The sequence below is a fragment of the Pseudorasbora parva genome, chromosome 6 (assembly GCF_024679245.1).
Source record: "Pseudorasbora parva isolate DD20220531a chromosome 6, ASM2467924v1, whole genome shotgun sequence".
Classification (NCBI taxonomy): Eukaryota; Metazoa; Chordata; class Actinopteri; order Cypriniformes; family Gobionidae; genus Pseudorasbora; species Pseudorasbora parva.
Genome location: NC_090177.1, coordinates 2433264 through 2453882, shown reverse-complemented (window position 1 = coordinate 2453882; position 20619 = coordinate 2433264). Strand labels below are relative to the sequence as shown.

General features: G+C 38.1%; 1 protein-coding gene across 1 annotated transcript in view; it reads right to left on the bottom strand.

Moving 5' to 3' along the window:
• LOC137078211 (collagen alpha-1(XXIV) chain-like) overlaps positions 1-20619 on the bottom strand; it is a 247343-nt gene that overhangs the window by 89578 nt on the left and 137146 nt on the right. The window contains exons 19-24 of the mRNA XM_067445327.1: positions 18101-18154; positions 12916-12969; positions 12747-12800; positions 7847-7891; positions 7683-7736; positions 7390-7434 (exon numbers count right to left, since the gene is read on the bottom strand). Of these exons, the coding sequence (XP_067301428.1) occupies positions 7390-7434; positions 7683-7736; positions 7847-7891; positions 12747-12800; positions 12916-12969; positions 18101-18154 (306 nt within the window). The remainder of the gene's footprint in view (positions 1-7389; positions 7435-7682; positions 7737-7846; positions 7892-12746; positions 12801-12915; positions 12970-18100; positions 18155-20619) is intronic.

Sequence of the window (20619 nt, the reverse complement as noted above, 5' to 3'; positions counted from 1 at the left end):
TAATTCAAACAGAAAACAAGATTATTTTTCTCACCCCATTGGCAGATTATTGATCTTATTTCAAGCAAAAACTCTCTTCATTTTGAGTTATTTGTTACCAAAACAAGACAATTACTTGTCTAGTAAATGTTTCTTAATGTAAGAATTTTTAGATATTTTGACTAGAAACAAGACAAAAATACTAAGTAAGAAAAGCATTTTTTGCAGTGAGACAGCGTAAATCATGAACTGTCTCTTTAAGACAGATTCCAGGGACATTTACCAACAGAATGAATCAAACTTGTTGTATTAAATTGATCTTCTTGTTAACAAACAGATGTATTATGATGACAATACAGAATAAATAAAGTCGGTTCCCAGCAGAATGAACACATTTGCACCCTCAGCGCTCGTAAATCATCACACACAACACACTCCTGTACAGACACAGGATTTTCCATAGTTGTCAATGTGTTGGTACAGTAACAATTTTGGGACGATTCCCAGCATGCACCATCAGCCCTGGGGATATTTCCGAAGGGATAGACTGTTAATTTGTCAAAGAACAATCATTACATCAGATATCTTTGGCTCGTTTGCCTGAAGCTCAGACAATCTTTTCCATGTCTATGTTTCATGGAAGGCCGTTCTACAGCCGCCATTTCCAAAACAAAGAACACTGTAAGGTTTGAAAGTGTGTTAATAAATCAAATTAAGGTCAACAGTTTGGGGTCAGTGTTTGAAAACTGCTTTTATTTTATTAAAAAAATCCTCTACAATTCAGACATGTTATTACTACACTGCAAAAAATGCTTTTCTTACTTAGTATTTTTGTCTTGTTTCTAGTCTAAATATCAGAACATTCTTACATTAAGAAACATTTACTAGAAAAGTACAAATTATTGTCTTGTTTTGGGGAAAAATAACTCAAAATGAAGAAAGTTTTTGATTAAAATATGGGGTGAGAAAAATAATCTTGTTTTCTGTTTGAATGAAGATTATTTCTCTCACCCCATTGGCAGATTATTTATCTTATTTTAAGCAAAAACTCTCTTCATTTTGAGTTATTTTTCCCCAAAACAAGACAATTACTTTTGCTTGTCTAGTAAATACTTCTTGTTTTAAACATTTTTAGATGTTTGGACTAGAAACAAGACAAAAATACTAATTAAGGAAAGCATTTTTAGCAGTGTATTTAAAATAACCACTTTCTATTTTAATATCTTTTAACGTGTCACGTATTCCTGTGATCAAAGCTGAATTTATCATCATTACTCCAGTCTTCAGAGTCACATGACCCTTCACTAGTCATTCTGATTGGATGATTTGATGCTCAATGATTCAGTTTGTTTTGAGAAAAAGATCACAGCAATCTCCTCTTAGAGCCACAAAAGAGATCAAAAACATCTCAAACTGTGCTCAGATGTGCAAAAACGCCAAAATATGCAATCAAAAACTCATTTGTCATCAAAATCCTCCCAGAGAAAATGATCAGAGCTGCTGTTTTACATCCCTGTAGATCTGAGAAGACAGACGGATTATATAAGAGTCAACATCGAGCTTTCTGAAAGCCGGCCAGATGCCGCAGATGTTCGTCGGGAGAGACACCAAATGCATGCTGGGATTGATGAGGCTTTCCGTATTTTCCTGGAAAAGTCGAGCGACAGCCAGCCGAACAAAGATCTGATGTAACATTGACTACATCAAAATACACACTGCAAAAAATGCTCTTCTTATTCAGTATTTTTTTTCAAGATGCAATTAGAGAAGTAAAATGACGAGATATTTTTTCTGGTTTTCTGGGGACGGTCTGTTTGGGACGGAAACAAGAAACAAGATTTCAATCAGAAATAAGATTATTTTTCTCACCCCATTGGCAGATCATTTTGCCTGTTTTAAGCAAAAACTCACTTCATTTAGATATTATTTTCAACAAAACAAGAAAAAATATCTTATGTCGTTTTACTGATCTAGTAAATGCATCTTGATTTAAGAATTATTAGATATTTAGACTAGAAACAAGACAGAAACACACGAGGAAAAAAACACTCCCGATCCGTCGAAGGCGTCTAAAACCATCTACTACTTCCTCATCACTTTTGGGTTCCGGCTTCTGCGCATCCTCAGACAGCAGAAAATTATGTTCTACCTCAGTGTTTTTGTCATGTTTAAGTACAAATATATATATAATAAATCAAGTTAGAGTGGGTGTGAAGGCGTTTGTTGAAGAGGTTGAGCACTCGAGCAACTACACTGCAAAAAATGCTCTTCTTATTTAGTATTTTTTTCTTGTTTCCAGTCAAAATATGTAAATATTCTTTACATCAAGATGCATTTACAAGATAAGTTAAATAGCATAAGACATTTTGGTATCACTTTAGTATGGGGAACACATATTCACTATTAACTATGACTTTTGCCTCAATAAACTCATAATTTACTGCTTATTAATAGTTAGTAAGGTAGTTTGGTATCACTTTAGTATGGGGAACACATATTCACTATTAACTATGACTTCTGCCTCAATAAACTCATAATTTACTGCTTATTAATAGTTAGTGAGGTAGTTTGGTAACACTTTAGTATGAGGAACACATATTCACTATTAACTATGACTTCTGCCTCAATAAACTTATCTAGTTCAAATAATGAAAAGACAATGCAGAAAATCTGAACGCATGTGGCGGAAGACAAAACTTGTAGTCCATTATAACATCTATAAAGACACCCTTCATGCTTTCAATGTTGAACTAGGCAAAGCTAGACAGACCTTCTTCTCAAATATTATAAACAGAAACATAAACAACACGCACACTCTTTTTGCTACTGTCGAGAGACTAACAAACCCCCCGAGTCAGACTCCTAGTGAAATGCTCTCAGACAGTAAATGCAGTGAGTTTGCTTCCTACTTCTCAGAGAAAATCAATAATATCAGAAAGGCAATCAGCACATCCTCTAGTTGCTCTGGGGTCAGTCAGATCATACCAAACCCTCGGAAAATTACCATGTCAGATTTCGACGCTATTGACTGCAAAATTTTAGAAGACACAGTACAGCATCTTAAAACATCAACCTGTGCCCTAGACACACTCCCCACTTCTTTCTTCAAAAGTGTGTTTAACTGTTTAGAAGCAGATCTCCTAAAAGTGGTAAACTCCTCACTTCTCTATGGGACTTTTCCAACCGCCCTTAAAACTGCAATAGTTAAGCCTCTTCTGAAAAAGAGAAATCTGGATAACTCCATACTGAGCAACTACAGACCAATCTCAAATCTCCCCTTCATAGGCAAAATCATTGAAAAAATTGTTTTCAATCAGTTGAACAAATTCTTACACTCGAATGGATACTTTGACAATTTTCAATCTGGTTTCCGTCCACATCACAGTACAGAGACAGCGCTCATAAAAATTATAAATGATATTTGCTTAAACACTGATACAGGCAAAACATCAATTCTGGTTCTACTCGACCTCAGTGCTGCATTCGACACTGTTGACCACACCATACTTCTAGACAGGCTGGAAAACTGGGTTGGGCTTTCTGGAATGGTCCTCAAATGGTTCAGATCATACTTAGAACGGAGAGGTTATTATGTGAGTATAGGAGATCATAAGTCTGAGTGGACATCCATGACATGCGGAGTCCCACAAGGGTCAGTTCTAGCACCTCTCATGTTTAACCTGTATATGCTGCCACTGAGCCAAATAATGAAAAAGAACAATATTGCTTACCACAGCTATGCTGATGACACCCAGCTCTACTTAGCACTATCACCTAATGACTACAACCCTATTGACTCCCTGTGCAAATGCATTGATGAAGTTAACAACTGGATGTGCCAAAACTATCTTCAGTTAAACAAAGACAAAACCGAAATCACTACTTTTGGAAACAAAGATGAAATTCTCAAGGTGAACGCATATCTTGAGGCTAAAGGCCTGATAACAAAAAATCAAGTCAGGAATCTTGGTGTAATTTTGGAGTCAGACCTGAGTTTCAGTAGTCATGTCAAAGCAATAACTAAATCAGCATACTATCATCTGAAAAATATTGCAAGGATTAGATGTTTTGTCTCCAGGCAAGACTTAGAGAAACTCGTTCATGCTTTTATCACCAGTAGGGTGGACCATTGTAACGGCCTTCTCACTGGCCTTCCTAAAAAGACCATTAGACAGCTGCAGCTCATACAGAATGCTGCTGCCAGGATTCTGAGCAGAACCAGAAAATATGACCATATCACACCAGTCCTCAGGTCTTTACACTGGCTTCCAGTAACATTTAGGATCGACTTTAAAGTACTATTACTTGTTTATAAATCACTCAATGAGCCGGGACCTCAATACATCGCAGATATGCTGATTAAATACAAACCCAACAGATCACTCAGATCAGCAGGATCAAGTCAGTTAGAAATACCAAGAGTTCACTCAAAGCAAGGAGAGTCTGCTTTTAGCTATTATGCCAGCCGCAGTTGGAACCAGCTTCCTGAACAGATCAGATGTGCTCCAACAGTAGCCACATTCAAATCCAGACTCAAAACACATCTGTTCAGCTGTGCGTTTACTGAATGAGCTCTGAGCCACTGTATGTCCGACTGATTGCACCCTATCTTATCTCTTTATTCTTTTTATAATTGTTTTAGTCTACCTTTGTTCTTATCTCTGGTTATTGTTTATTTTATATGTTCTTTTGAGTTAAATATGACGAGTGAAAACTGGGTTTGATGGAAATAGTAAGTTTGACAATAAGGTTTGAGTATGTGTAAATCTGTGGAGGGTATGATGAGTGAGAATGGGTTTAACAAGAAGGTTACTGAGTAAAAATCAGGGAATAGTGATTAAAATGGATGTTATGAACGTGTTTGAGAAAGAAATGAATGAGAGGTGTTCTAATTAAGATGGTACATGTTTGTAGGCTGTAAACTGAAGAATGTTTATTTTTATATTAGACCATTATTGTGGATCTGACCATTTTATTTTATTTTATTTTATCTTATTTTTTTTAATTTTTTTTATTTATTTTTATATTTTTATTATTATTATTATTTTAATTACTATATCTTTACGACTGTTTTAACTATGCTTGTTTTTAATTCTTTATTCGTCCATATGGTATTCTTTTTTTCTCATGCATTTGTTACCACTATTTTAATTAATTTCTATGTAAAGCACTTTGAATTGCCATTGGGTATGAAATGTGCTATACAAATAAACTTGCCTTGCCTTGCCTTGCCTTGCCTATTAAATGCATCTTGATTTTTAGAATTGTTAGATATTTAGACTAGAAACAAGACAAAATGACTGAGTAAGAAGAGCATCTTTTGCAGTATAATCTGCAGATTTGAAGTATGTCCGTCAGATCTCGCCGTGCTCATTTGGAAAGTGTTGTCATGGCATTGATTAAAGGCCGTGTGTTCTCCAGATTGCTGTTGAATTGGGGCCGTTGGCGCGGATCTCTAATGCCTCACACGTGAGCTTTTTCACTATAGACCAACACTAACCAGAATGCAAATATTATGACCAACGAGCAGAACTACAGTGCCGCATGATTTTCTGTGTTGTACTTCAAGCAAATCCTCCTTAAAAAAACCTCTGGGACGCAGTCTCGCCTTCCCATCGGAAGATCGAGCGCAATCGCTGCGTGGGTCCAAAACATCTCCAGAAAAGTTGGCGAGAGGGAGGAAGTTCTCATGGAACGCATTAAAAGACTCCCAAACTGCTTTAGATCTTTGTGTCCCAACTCTGATTTTACAAGAGCATAAGCACGCACACACACACTCACACACACAATGAGAAAACAAACAAACACGCTCGCTCAATGAAACATCACAACTGGGAAAAGGAAAACATTCCCAGAGTCGTCCCGTAGCCACTCCTGTGTTATCTGTGCTGTGTTCTTAGGCTCGTTGTCCTGTTGGGAGACGAACCTTCGCCCCAGTCTGAGGTCCGGAGTGCTCTGGAGCAGGTTTTCATCAAGGAGGGATCTTTCTCTTGATCCGGACTAGTCTCCCAGTTCCTGCCGCTGAAAAACACCCCCACAGCATTATGCTGCCACCACCATGCTTCACTGTAGGGATGGGATTGGCCAGCTGATGAGCGGTGTCTGGTTTCCTCCAGACATGACGCTTGCCATTCAGGCCAAAGAGTTCAATCTTTGCTTCATCAGACCAGAGTATTTTGTTCCTCATGGTCTGAGAGTCCTTCAGGTTCCTTTGGGCAAACTCCAGATGGTCGTTTCCTGAGGAGTGGCTTCCGTCTCTCCCACACAGGCCTGATTGGTGGAGAGCTGCAGAGATGGTTGTTCTTCTGGAAGGTTCTCCTCTCTCCACAGAGAAACGCTGGAGCTCTGTCAGACTGACCATCAGGTTCTTGGTCTCCTCCCTGATTAAGGCCCGTCTCCCCCGATCACTCAGTTTGGCTGACGGCAGCTGTAGGAAGAGCCTGGTGGCTCCAAACTTATTCCATGTACAGATAATGGAGGCCATTGAGCTCAATGGGACCTTCAAAGCTCCAGAAATGTTTCTGTGCCCTTCCTCAGATCTGTGCCTCGATACAATCCTGTCTCAGTCTGCAGACAATTCCTTCATGGCTTGGTTTGTGCTCTTACATGCACTGTTAACTGTGAGACCTTATATAGACTTAATTTTCAACTATATTACCGATCTGCCCACATTGGCACTATATGATAATTAAAATGAGCTGATAACATCCCCCTTTTCTCCAGAGCGTCTGTACAGCCGAATCAAACTCTGTTTTATTTTCCTGTTAACATTGTGAAGCTGATTTGAAACAACTGGACTTGTAAAAATCGCTGTATCAATAAGAGTGACTTGACTAGACAGGTGTGTTCCTTTCCAAATCATGTCCAATCCACTGAACTGACCACAGGTGGACTCCAGTCAAGCTGTAGAAACATCTCAAGGAGGATCAGAGGAAACTGGAGCACCTGAGCTCAATTTTGAGGGCACCTTTTGACACAGACATGGGATGGCTGGATGGATGGATGGATGGATGGATGGATGGATGGATGGATGGATGGATGGATGGATGGATGGATGGATAGATGGATAAACAGATAGAATGATAGATGGATAGAACGATAGATAGATAGAACGATAGATAGATAGATAGAACGATAGATAGATAGATAGAACGATAGATAGATAGATAGATAGATAGATAGATAGATAGATAGATAGATAGATAGATAGATAGATAGATAGATAGATAGATAGATAGATAGAACGATAGATAGATAGATAGAACGATAGATAGATAGATAGATAGATAGATAGATAGATAGATAGATAGATAGATAGATAGATAGATAGATAGATAGATAGATAGATAGATAGATAGATAGATAGATAGATAGATAGATAGATAGATAGATAGATAGATTTCAACTTACAGAAGGGCCATTTTTCCCAGCATTCCCCAAGTCTCCAATTTCTCCCTGGGAATAAAAAAATAAACAAAATGAAAAACTTGCATCAACAACAATCTATGACTGTAAACCAAACACTAATATTAATTTATCATCAATGATGAACCTTACATTATTATAAAAGCATATCAATATTCTGATGAAGCAGAGAATAATATGAACAATTCTGGAAATACTGTACATAGAAATCACTGTTGGTTATCTTTGTATGATGATGATGATGATGATGATGATGATGATTGCCAGGTGACACTTACCTTCAGGCCTTCAGGTCCTGGTTCACCAATTAAACCTTTCCGACCGATTCGGCCCTGTAGAGGATGAACACACACACACACACACACACACACAATGAACCTTCCTCTATTCATTCACACACCGCTACATCAGATCTCCTGTGTGTTAATCTGAGTGTAATTACATTGGGCCCAGGCTTTCCAAGCGGACCCGGAGGGCCTTCGTCTCCCTGGAAAAACACAAGGAAGCATTTTAGTAAACATTGAGCAAACAGATCCCACAGAACATCGCCTGTAGACAGCATTCCTTCCATCATTATACACACATCACACTGACATCACACACACACACACACACACACACACACACAGCACCAGCTCGACGAGGAGCGAGGCAATGACAGAAGAGCAGAAGACAGACAGACTCACTTTACACCACTGTACACACTGACATCACACACATACTGTACCATTCATCTGATAGACAGACAGATATACAGACAGACAGAAAGACAGACAGACAGACAGATATACAGACAGACAGACAGATATACAGACAGACAGACAGACAGACAGACAGATATACAGACAGACAGACATACAGACAGACAGATATACAGACAGGCAGGTAGACAGGGAGACAGATATACAGACAGGCAGACAGACAGACAGACAGACAGACAGATATACAGACAGACAGACAGACAGATATACAGACAGGCAGGTAGACAGGGAGACAGATATACAGACAGACAGATATACAGACAGACAGACAGACAGACAGACAGACAGACATAATAAGATATAGATAATTTGATTGCTAGGCAACGTGGGGGAGAGGACGCTGGCGTTGTCTGTTCGCCGCTTCTCCACCCACAAATCATGTTACTGTACTATTAGATTTAGATTTTATTTTATTTCCTTATGTTTGTGACTAGTCTAACAGTCAGAGCTACAATTGGGGCTGTTGCTGATTGCTGGCAGCCACTGAGAGGACGTTGTTCGTCGTTTCGCCGTTTTCCACCGCTTCTCTAATGTTTATGTTTGAATTGCTGCGGTTGGTTCTGGTTTGGAGGACATTTGATGTTGCTCGCTGCGGCTGCTCACTGGTGGTCTCCCTTGGGCTTAAGCTGCATGGTGGCTGAAGTTTGCACCGGGCTAGCGTCATCCGGGCCATCGTCATCGGCGTCCGGCATGATGTTGGGATGTTCCGCTTCTCGGCTGCGCCGCTGTTCCGTCCTGCATTGCGGCCGTAGAGCGGCTTGGACATCTGCGCCGACCCCGGTGTGTCCACAGAAGTGCCCGGAAAAATGTTCTGCCTCCTGCATGGTGCTGCGGCGATCCCCATCGTTTGAATCGCTATGAAGACCCATCATCTGGTCTTCAGCTGTCGTGCCTCGGCGATGTCATCAGGACACACTGCCGCTGGGAGAAATTTAAAACATGGAGTGGACAACAGTGTGCTGCGGAGCTAACAGAGACTTCCACCATCAGCTGTTTTCTGTTCACCATCAGCTCTGTTTTCTGTCCACCATCAGCTCTGTTTCTGTTCACCATCAGCTCTGTTTCTGTCCACCATCAGCTCTGTTTCTGTTCACCATCAGCTCTGTTTCTGTTCACCATCAGCTCTGTTTCTGTTCACCATCAGCTGTTTTTCTGTTCACCATCAGCTCTGTTTTCTGTTCACCATCAGCTCTGTTTTCTGTCCACCATCAGCTCTGTTTCTGTTCACCATCAGCTCTGTTTCTGTTCACCATCAGCTGTTTTTCTGTTCACCATCAGCTCTGTTTTCTGTCCACCATCAGCTCTGTTTCTGTTCACCATCAGCTCTGCTTCTGTTCACCATCAGCTCTGTTTCTGTCCACCATCAGCTCTGTTTCTGTTCCACCATCAGCTCTGTTTCTGTCCACCATCAGCTCTGTTTCTGTTCACCATCAGCTCTGTTTCTGTTCACCATCAGCTCTGCTTCTGTTCACCATCAGCTCTGTTTCTGTCCACCATCAGCTCTGTTTCTGTCCACCATCAGCTCTGTTTCTGTTCACCATCAGCTCTGTTTCTGTCCACCATCAGCTCTGCTTCTGTTCACCATCAGCTCTGTTTCTGTCCACCATCAGCTCTGCTTCTGTTCACCATCAGCTCTGTTTTCTGTTCACCATCAGCTCTGTTTCTGTTCACCATCAGCTCTGTTTCTGTTCACCATCAGCTGTTTCTGTTCACCATCAGCTCTGTTTCTGTTCACCATCAGCTCTGTTTCTGTCCACCATCAGCTCTGTTTCTGTCCACCATCAGCTCTGTTTCTGTTCACCATCAGCTCTGTTTCTGTTCACCATCAGCTCTGTTTCTGTTCACCATCAGCTCTGTTTCTGTTCACCATCAGCTCTGTTTTCTGTTCACCATCAGCTCTGTTTCTGTCCACCATCAGCTCTGCTTCTGTTCACCATCAGCTCTGCTTCTGTTCACCATCAGCTCTGTTTCTGTCCACCATCAGCTCTGTTTCTGTCCACCATCAGCTCTGTTTCTGTTCACCATCAGCTCTGTTTCTGTTCACCATCAGCTCTGTTTCTGTTCACCATCAGCTCTGTTTCTGTTCACCATCAGCTCTGTTTCTGTTCACCATCAGCTCTGTTTCTGTTCACCATCAGCTCTGCTTCTGTTCACCATCAGCTCTGTTTCTGTTCACCATCAGCTCTGCTTCTGTTCACCATCAGCTCTGTTTCTGTTCACCATCAGCTCTGTTTCTGTCCACCATCAGCTCTGTTTCTGTTCACCATCAGCTCTGTTTCTGTCCACCATCAGCTCTGTTTCTGTTCACCATCAGCTCTGTTTCTGTCCACCATCAGCTCTGTTTCTGTCCACCATCAGCTCTGTTTCTGTCCACCATCAGCTCTGTTTCTGTCCACCATCAGCTCTGTTTCTGTCCACCATCAGCTCTGTTTCTGTCCACCATCAGCTCTGTTTCTGTTCACCATCAGCTCTGTTTCTGTTCACCATCAGCTCTGTTTCTGTTCACCATCAGCTCTGTTTCTGTTCACCATCAGCTCTGTTTCTGTTCACCATCAGCTCTGCTTCTGTTCACCATCAGCTCTGCTTCTGTTCACCATCAGCTCTGTTTCTGTTCACCATCAGCTCTGTTTCTGTTCACCATCAGCTCTGTTTCTGTCCACCATCAGCTCTGTTTCTGTTCACCATCAGCTTTGCTTCTGTTCACCATCAGCTCTGTTTCTGTTCACCATCAGCTCTTTCTGTTCTGTTTTCTGTGTTGGTTGATTGTTTGTAGTATTCTATATTTTTACTTGTTATTCATTTTTTTTTTTTTTTTTCCCCTTTGTTGCACTTTGAGATTCTTCGGAATGAAAAGTGCATTATAAATAAAATCTATTATTATTATTATTATTATTATTATTATTATTATTATTATATACAGACAGGCAGGCAGACAGATATACAGACAGACAGATATACAGACAGACAGATATACAGACAGACAGAACGACAGACAGACAGATATACAGACAGACAGACAGAGAGGCAGGCAGATATAGACAGACAGGCAGGCAGACAGATATACAGAGAGAACGACAGGCAGGCAGATATACAGACAGACGGACAGACAGGCAGGCAGACAGATATACAGACAGACAGACAGGCAGACAGATATACAGACAGACAGGCAGACAGATATACAGACAGATATACAGACAGACAGACAGACAGGCAGACAGATATACAGACAAACAGATATACAGACAGACAGACAGACAGACAGGCAGGCAGGCAGATATACAGACAGACAGGCAGGCAGACAGATATACAGAGAGAACGACAGGCAGGCAGATATACAGACAGACGGACAGACAGGCAGGCAGACAGATATACAGACAGACAGACAGGCAGACAGATATACAGACAGACAGACAGGCAGACAGACAGGCAGACAGATATACAGACAGATATACAGACAGACAGACAGGCAGACAGATATACAGACAGACAGACAGACAGACAGGCAGACAGATATACAGACAGACAGACGGGCAGACAGATATACAGACAGATATACAGACAGACAGATAGATATACAGACAGACAGACAGACAGGCAGCCAGACAGATATACAGACAGACAGGCAGGCAGACAGATATACAGACAGACAGACAGGCAGACATATATACAGACAGACAGACAGATATACAGACACACAGACAGACAGACAGACAGACAGATATACAGACAGGCAGACAGACAGACAGACAGGCAGGCAGATATACAGACAGACAGACAGACAGATATACAGACAGACAGACAGACAGATATACAGACAGACTGACAAACAGATAATAAATAATAATAGACAGGCAGACAGACAGATATACAGACAGACAGACAAGCAGGCAGATATACAGACAGACAGACAGGCAGGCAGATATACAGACACAGACAGAGAGACAGGCAGACAGATATACAGACAGACAGACAGACAGGCAGACAGATATACAGACAGACAGACAGATATACAGACAGGTAGACAGATATACAGACAGACAGACAGACAGATATCCAGACAGACAGACAGGAAGACAGACAGATATCCAGACAGACAGACAGGCAGACAGATATGCAGGCAGACAGACAGACAGACAGGTAGACAGATATGCAGACAGGTAGACAGATATGCAGACAGACAGGCAGACAGTCAGGCAGACAGATATGCAGATAGACAGACAGACATGCAGACAGACAGACAGATAAGCAGACAGACAGGCAGACAGACAGACAGGAAGGCAGACAAACAGGCAGACAGAAAGACAGGTAGACAGATATGCAGACAGACAGGAAGACAGACAGACAGACAGACAGACAGACAGACAGATAGACAGACAGATATACAGACAGACAGACAGACAGGAAGTCAGACAGAAAGACAGATAGACAGACAGATATACAGGCAGACGGACAGACAGGAAGTCAGACAGACAGACAGACAGGCAGACAGGAAGGCAGACAGACAGACAGACAGACAGGCAGACAGGAAGGCAGACAGACAGACAGACAGGAAGTCAGACAGACAGGAGATGAACACTTTACCTCTGTTCCCTTTGGTCCTGGTGGTCCCTGGGGCCCCCGGGCTCCTTGAATACCCTAAACACAAACACACACACACACTTTAGGGACAAATATGATCGGCATCTAGGCAAGCAGATATCTTTGCTAGAACAAACATTTAAGATTGTAATCAGCAAAAAGTTCTCTCTACCTTTGGTCCCAGGGGGCCGTTCGGTCCTGGTGCACCAATGTCTCCTGGAAAACCCTACAAAACATGGGCATAAATACATTAAAATGCATTATGAGCTCCACCTTATGTTCACCTAATAAGATGATAAACGTCTATAATTTCAGCTCCGCCCACCTGTCATCAGACCACACCCACGTGTTATAAATTAGGGCCAGCCAAGGCCTAGTTTACTTTCATAACTAGTATTTTCTCTACTTATGAGAAAGAGTTCTTTAAATGGTTTCATGGTAAACGTCTCAGATGATACTGCCATTCTTGGACTTTTGTATATGGATGAGGACATGGAATATTATACCACAGAGATTGCTAACTTTCTTACATGGAGTAAAAAACTCAAGTCTTGTAATTAACGTTGAAAAAACAGAAGAAATTATTGTTGATTCCAAATTAGTAGGCAACCATTTACTATGATCGTGATCATGATCAACAACGAGCCCATTAGACAGGTTCCCTCATACTAATATTTGGGGTTGCTTATTAAAACTTTCATGAGGCGTGCATATGGATAATCTGTGTCGAAAGGTGCAACAAAAATTGTACTATTTACATAGGCTCAGACTGTTTGGAGTTGCTCAGAGGGTCAGGCTGATGTTTTATAATGAACTGTATTGAATCTATCATACTGTATGGCATAGAGGTCTGGTTCTGTATTATAACATTTACTCTTAAATTTCAGTTGGTGATTTTTAGAGGTCGACCGATTAATCGGTTTTGCCGATTAATCGGCACCGATATCAGATTTCCTCAAACAGTTAAACAATATAACACAATATAAACACATCAGAAACGCATTCGAGTTCAATACATATTTTGTTATTTTTGATAAGAAAACTGTCAAGTGTCCTAAAAAAACACCTTTTGGATTAATATGAAATGATAACACTTAATATAATACAATATTATTCATTTTTTAAACATTAAGTAAGGTTGATCAATGCTGTAGAAGTATTATTTATTGTTAGTTTGATCTGTTTATCTTTTTATGCACTGTGAACTAACATGAATGATTAGGGTACAATTGTATTGCTCAAATATTAATACATGCCATTAAATGTATATTGAATAATGCATTTAGTAAGCTAGCTAAATAAGCTAACACATCCTTGTTAACAAAGTGGACTTGCAGTCGGTTACCTTACGTAATATTTTTATATTAATAATAATTTTTTTCTGTTAAACGTATTATTTGAATATTATATTTATATTTACATATGCAGTTTACCATATATTCATGGTTCAGTACTGTTTTAATTAGTGTTATGTTTTATCCAGTTCTATTTTAAAAACTATCGGTCGATTAATCGGTTATCGGCAAGTTTGGTCCAACCTAGTTATCGGTAAAATCCACTATCGGTCGACCTCTAGTGATTATAGCAATGAATGTGGTTGGTCTGGGGATTTATCCCAATCTACAATCCATATTAAACAAAGTTATTTTTAAACAGGCAAAGAAAATTACTCTTGACCCTTCTCATGTGCTGCATTCACAATTTGAACCTGTAAGACCTCCGTTCATCTTCACACACAGTTTAAGATATTTTATATTTAGTCCGAGAGCGTATGCAAGTGTATGCACACTATACTGTCCATGTCCAGAAAGGGAATAAAAACATCATCACAGTAGTCCATATGAGACATCAGTGGGTTAATTAGAGTCTCTTGAAGCATCCGAAATACATTAGGGTCCAAAAATAACAAAAACTACGACTTTATTCAGCATTGGCTTCTCTTCCGCGTTTGTGTTCAATCCTAAAATAAAGATTCAAACGGTTATGAATCAGCGAATTGATTCATGATTCGGATTGCGTGTCAAACTGCTGAAATCACGTGACATTGGCAATCCGAATCATGAATCAATACGCTGATTCATAACCGTTTGAATCTTTATTTGAGGGTGTGGAGCGACATTAGGGTGAGGAGATAATGACATACATTTCATTTTTGGGTGAACTAACCCTTTAAACTCTAGTATTAAAGGACACAACTGTGTGATCATGTAACTGGTGTGGATATGATATCTTGTTATGCAGCTTACCTGTAACTATTTTCCCTTAAAAGGGACAAATAAAGTTTAAGTAATAAGTTTACTGACTCTGCCATCCTGTTACTCAACAGAAATGCTTTTACTGACAGCGAGCTGTCGTCACGGTGACCGAGTCAGATCCAAAAGCAGCGAAGCCAAAAGCCACCAAAAGCAAAGTGAAGGCCAGCATTTATTTGACAGTATAGTTTATAACGCACAACCCATTCACATGAGCACATGAGCACAAAAGCAGAGGAGTTTACTGCTGCAGAGCGGAGCGATGGGGTTTGAGAGGAACGCTGCGGTCCGAGGCTTCCATTTGATTTGATTTCATAATATCACTAAATGCAGAAATAATTAAATAAATATATAAACTGCACAATAATAATAATAATAATAATAATAATAATAATAATAATAATAATAATAATAATAATAAAATGATTGTTAAACAATTTGAATTATTAAAAATAATATAAAAATAAGTTTTCACTATTATTAATAATTTAATTAAAGTACTTAATTAAATTATGATTTAATTAAATTATTATATTTTTAAATAATACAATTTTAATTATTGTTATTAATTTAAATAATTATTTGAATAATAATAATAATAATAATATTTATTTTTATTATTATTAATATTATTATTGCTATCCTGTGAGTCTAATATTTTTGAATTTCCGAATGCAGCAAGATATTATAAATATATAAAATGTATAATAATAATAATAATAATAATAATAATTATTATTAATATTATTATTATTATTATTATTATTATACAAATTATTATTTTTAAACATTATTGATAATATTTTGAGTATACATAATATTTTATGACTAAATAAGGATATAAATGAAATATGACTTAATAATAATAAGCATTATTATTGTTGTTATTATTATTATTATTATTATTATATACTATTAATAATATTTTGAGCATATTTAATAATTATAATAATAATAATAATATTCAATATTAATGATATTTTGAGTATAAATAATATCTTAAAATTAAATAATGATTTAAATGAAATAGTACTTAATAATAATAAGCATTATTATTGTTATTATACACTATTCATTATCTTTTGAGTATAGATAATATCTTATAATTAAATAAAAATATAATAATACTATAATTATTAATATTACTACACACTACTACTAATATTTTAAATATAAATACTTATAACTAAATAATGATTTAAATTATATTTATTAATAATAATGATTATCATACAATATTCATTTTTGGAGTATAAATAATATTGATTAAATAAAATGTTAAATAATAATAATAATAATAATAATAATAATAATAATAATAATAATAATAATAATACTTATTAATACAATTATTTAGAGATACATAGTGTTACTAATAACCAATCTATTATAAAAGTTACAATATCTTTAAAAAAATATTACTCAGCCTGTTTATAATTCAGTACACAATTATACCAGGACCGTGCATTAACAGTAAATAGTCCATTTTGATTCATGTTTACTTCTATAGAGGATACTTTCAAACTCACTTTTGAATATTAAAAATGTATATGAAAAAATAATTCAGAAGTGCCACAAGGGGGCAACATACTAGCCACTTAGCTGCTATCAAACTAGCATGCAAGCCGCTAAAGTCTTGCACTGGTTGGGTTTCATCCATTTGCAGCACAGATGCGTGTGTTTACACTGACAGAGAGCCACAATCATGTTCGGCATTAACAAGAGATAAATCATCTTTACCAAACTCAAAAACTAACACAAATATCAAGGAAGTAGGCATTCCTTTAAAAAAAAGACAAGCTCTAATGTGATTAATGTTGTGTTGTATTAAAAGTTTTAACCGTCGGCATCTGATGGCCACATGCGCCGAAGCCCTTTAAACACAACCAAACCAGCATACTGACGGGTACAGCGCATGCCACTGCCATCGAGATGAATGGGAATGCTAACGCCTGGCTTTCTCCAGGTATAGAACCAAAGTTATCCCTTCTGTGAACTCAGAGGTTGCTTATGGATGGTTTATGGTTTAGTGGAAGCTATCAGTTCGCATTATTCCAACTTATTTAAAAAAAATATTAGTTAAACGGCTAAATTTGTAATGAAAAACTACATTGCCCATGATGCTGTACAATAATTCTAGTAATCGACGAGTTGCGGCAGAACATTTTGTTCGGCATGAGCTCTGTTTTCTAATGATATAATACACTTAAGTGTATGACAAACGGTTTAGTAGTTATGAGCCATTTCGCGCTTTTGATTGCTGTAGCGCCACCTACTGGCCAGTCGGGTTCATACTCTATCAACCTCTCCTTAATTTTTGGACTACCATCAGGCAAAGTTTCAAGTCTCTAGCATTTACAGTTTGGTCTGCACAATCAGTTTTTGGCATAATAATAATAATAATAATAATAATAATAATAATAATAATTAAAGCTGCAAGCAGCATTTATCGGGAATGCGGCAAATCAGTCCAAAAGAGCTCTTTAGCACCGTCCACTCCCATAGTCAAAATACCTAAACATTTACATATTCATATTTTGCAATGAACTTGAAATAATGAAATATTATCAACTACGTTAAAATGAATAGTTTTATATTTCTCCATAATTTTTTTCCCCCACTGCATCATATACTAAAGCTGTTAAGTTCTTTTTGTCCAATTTTCAATTTTTTTTGCTTAATATCAAAGTTTGTAATGTTGTGGTTCCCTTCATAGCTGATTGGTTTGGTTCATAGACCGTTACTCCTTGTGACTAAGACTTAAAAATCCCATGGGAGAAATAAATGGGCAAAATACTTGAGGAACCAATGGCAGTGATAGCACTAATGCACTCTTATAAGGATTTCGGCTAATCTGATGATATTTTTTAGCTACAATAAAAATCTCAAGCTCTCAGGTCCTCTTAATTTCCTTCAAATTCAGCACAGAATTGCTAAATAATCAAATTGACTTTGTGATTGCATTTCAGTTCCGTCTGCAGAGGCATTTGAAAGTTTCTTCGTTGGGTTTTCAAAATAAAAAAGTTGTCAAATTTCAGCTGGACGCTTGTTCATTACTCGTTCTGTCAAAGTCAAATCTTCAAAAAATTGCGAGATGGTTCTCACCTCAGGTCCCGGTGGCCCCGGAGGCCCTTGAGGTCCCGGTTCACCCATTTTCCCCTTTCAGAGAGAGAACATCAACTGTAAACATCACATGAATACACCACACAGAATGTGCAAACATGATGCTCTTCCTCAGTGTCTGTTTCCAGCACAAATATATAAAAATACTAGCCTAGAAATCTAGACGCATCCTAGCGGCAGCAAATTTAATCTGCCCGCAAGTGTCGTCTAGGAACTCTCAATACCCTTCTGAGCTGTATTCCTCTCAATCTGGACGGGCCAATCACATCGTGTATAGAGTCGGCGGGAAAATATTAAAGGGATAGTTGATTACGATTTAACTTTTTTTAACTTTAGCTAAAGAGTGTCGCTGTTTGCGCATAAACAACATCTGCAAAGTTACGACGCTCAAAGCTCAAAGCAAAGGGAGATAATTTCTTCTAAAGAAATCTCTCTTTAATGGTCCACTGTAATCAAAATGTAAGTTTTTTAGCCTTGTATTAGCCTTAAAGTTATAAATAAGCTGGTGTGTTCCAAAACTATGACAAAATTTGCATTTAGGAGATATAAGCATTTAAAATGTACAGTCTCAGATTTTGGTGACATCATCGCAGACTTCACGTTCTCGTCAAATCTTCTGTCCAATCAAAATGCGCTCTAGAATCTAAAGCCCGCCCCCTACACTGCTGAAGATGAAATCGGTCAGTTGTTAACACACATTTACTAATTTCTACATGAAAGGCACATAGCACACTATATATGTGATAGGAAACCATTCAGTGTAAATATGCTTTCATATTTCAAAACGATATGGAGGAGATTTTGATGATGAACAGTGTTAGAGGAAACTGGCTTTACCAAACAGAAAGGTCCGCTCTTGCGCTCTAGTCAAACTGTATACGAAACGCTATTGGCCGTTTCAAAAAAGGGGACTCATCATAAATTAGGAGACGTTTGTCACTCGAAAGCTTACAAACTTAAAATTCATCCTGTGAAAACCGTTTTGAAATCAGACGTTGCGTTACCATGGAAATGGTAGACGAATTTCTTCTAGTAGGCTAATCCCCCATAGAGGGTGGTTTTTAAAAAAAATATTACAAAATTAATTTGAACTACTTTATAATCAAAATCTTTTCTAATCTTGACAAAACACATATCGTCGGAAAGGTCAGAGTCTCAAGGTTCCATATTTAGTGACTGTTTTGTGATGAAAGTGATATTTGGACAGGAATTTACAGGAAAATGCATTTAAAAAACAATCAATGGAATGTGGATGACACCTGGTGGCTATTTTTGGTACAGCACCGAAACAAAATCTTACATTTTTGTGATATCAACTTCAAATTTGGAATTTTTTTAAATATATATTTCATATAAAATAAAAAATATTTAGTACAGTATTTTTTATTTACAGTAAATTTTAACTTCCATAACTTTTTCATACTTTCATATTTTGAATTGCTTTCACTTTAGCAATAATCTGCCAAATGTTTTCTTTAAAAACTTAGGTTTATATTCCAATGCATTGTTGAATTGCAGCCCTTGGATAGTGCATTTTCATGTCTATTCTCAAAAAAGGGGGTGACAGTTAAGGGGTTAAGAACTACAACAAACGGCCGGTAAGGACTACAATGAGTTGGTGACATCACAATCCCTAAAATTTACATAAACCCCGTCCCCGAGAACATGTTGAGAAGAGGAAGAGTTGTTGTAGTCGAGCACATTTGTTTGAGTCGCTCAAGCTGTCGTCTGTCTTTCACATTTATTGATACAGTATGAACACATATGCAATAGCATGTTATAAAGCGAGATGAAAACATAAGTTATAACCGTAATTAAACTAAACTATCTCTGTTATCTCTTCATCAGCCGATACTCTCTGGCTCATCTCACAACAGTTCCCACACCAGCGGTTTAGAGATTATCATGACAGAATATGCTAATCAATAACTGAAGATTGTTTAATCATAACTTTAGAAACGTCCTGTCTCATTCTACTGCAGTCTCTCCATCATTGTCCGACTCCGGTTTGATCATAAAAGGCTGAACAGTAGCTGATATTTTCAGTGTGTGAAAATCTGATAATCTGATATCTAATAATCTGATATTATTATGTGTGTGCATGAGGTAATCAGAGCTGCTAACAAAAGATGTACAAGCTCCGCCCTCTTCCTAAAAGGGGGCGGGAGAATGGCCTCATTTGCATTTAAAGGGACACACACAACAGCATGTTTTTGCTCATCCTCAAAAAGTGACAATTTTAACATGCTATAAAAGTTATCTGTAGGGTATTTTGAGCTAAAACTGGACCGACTCCATATTATACCCTACGGATTAACAATGGGACGGCATTAAAGTTCATGTGCCTGTAAAGGCAGGTGTCCCAAAACGTAAGGCAATATAGTCTACATACATTTGGTAGGTTATATGGTAGGGGGCACAATTACACATCTTCCGAAAGAGGACAGAATATCCTGATCAAAACACAGGTGAAGAAGAAGCAGAAACAACCAACAGAAGCA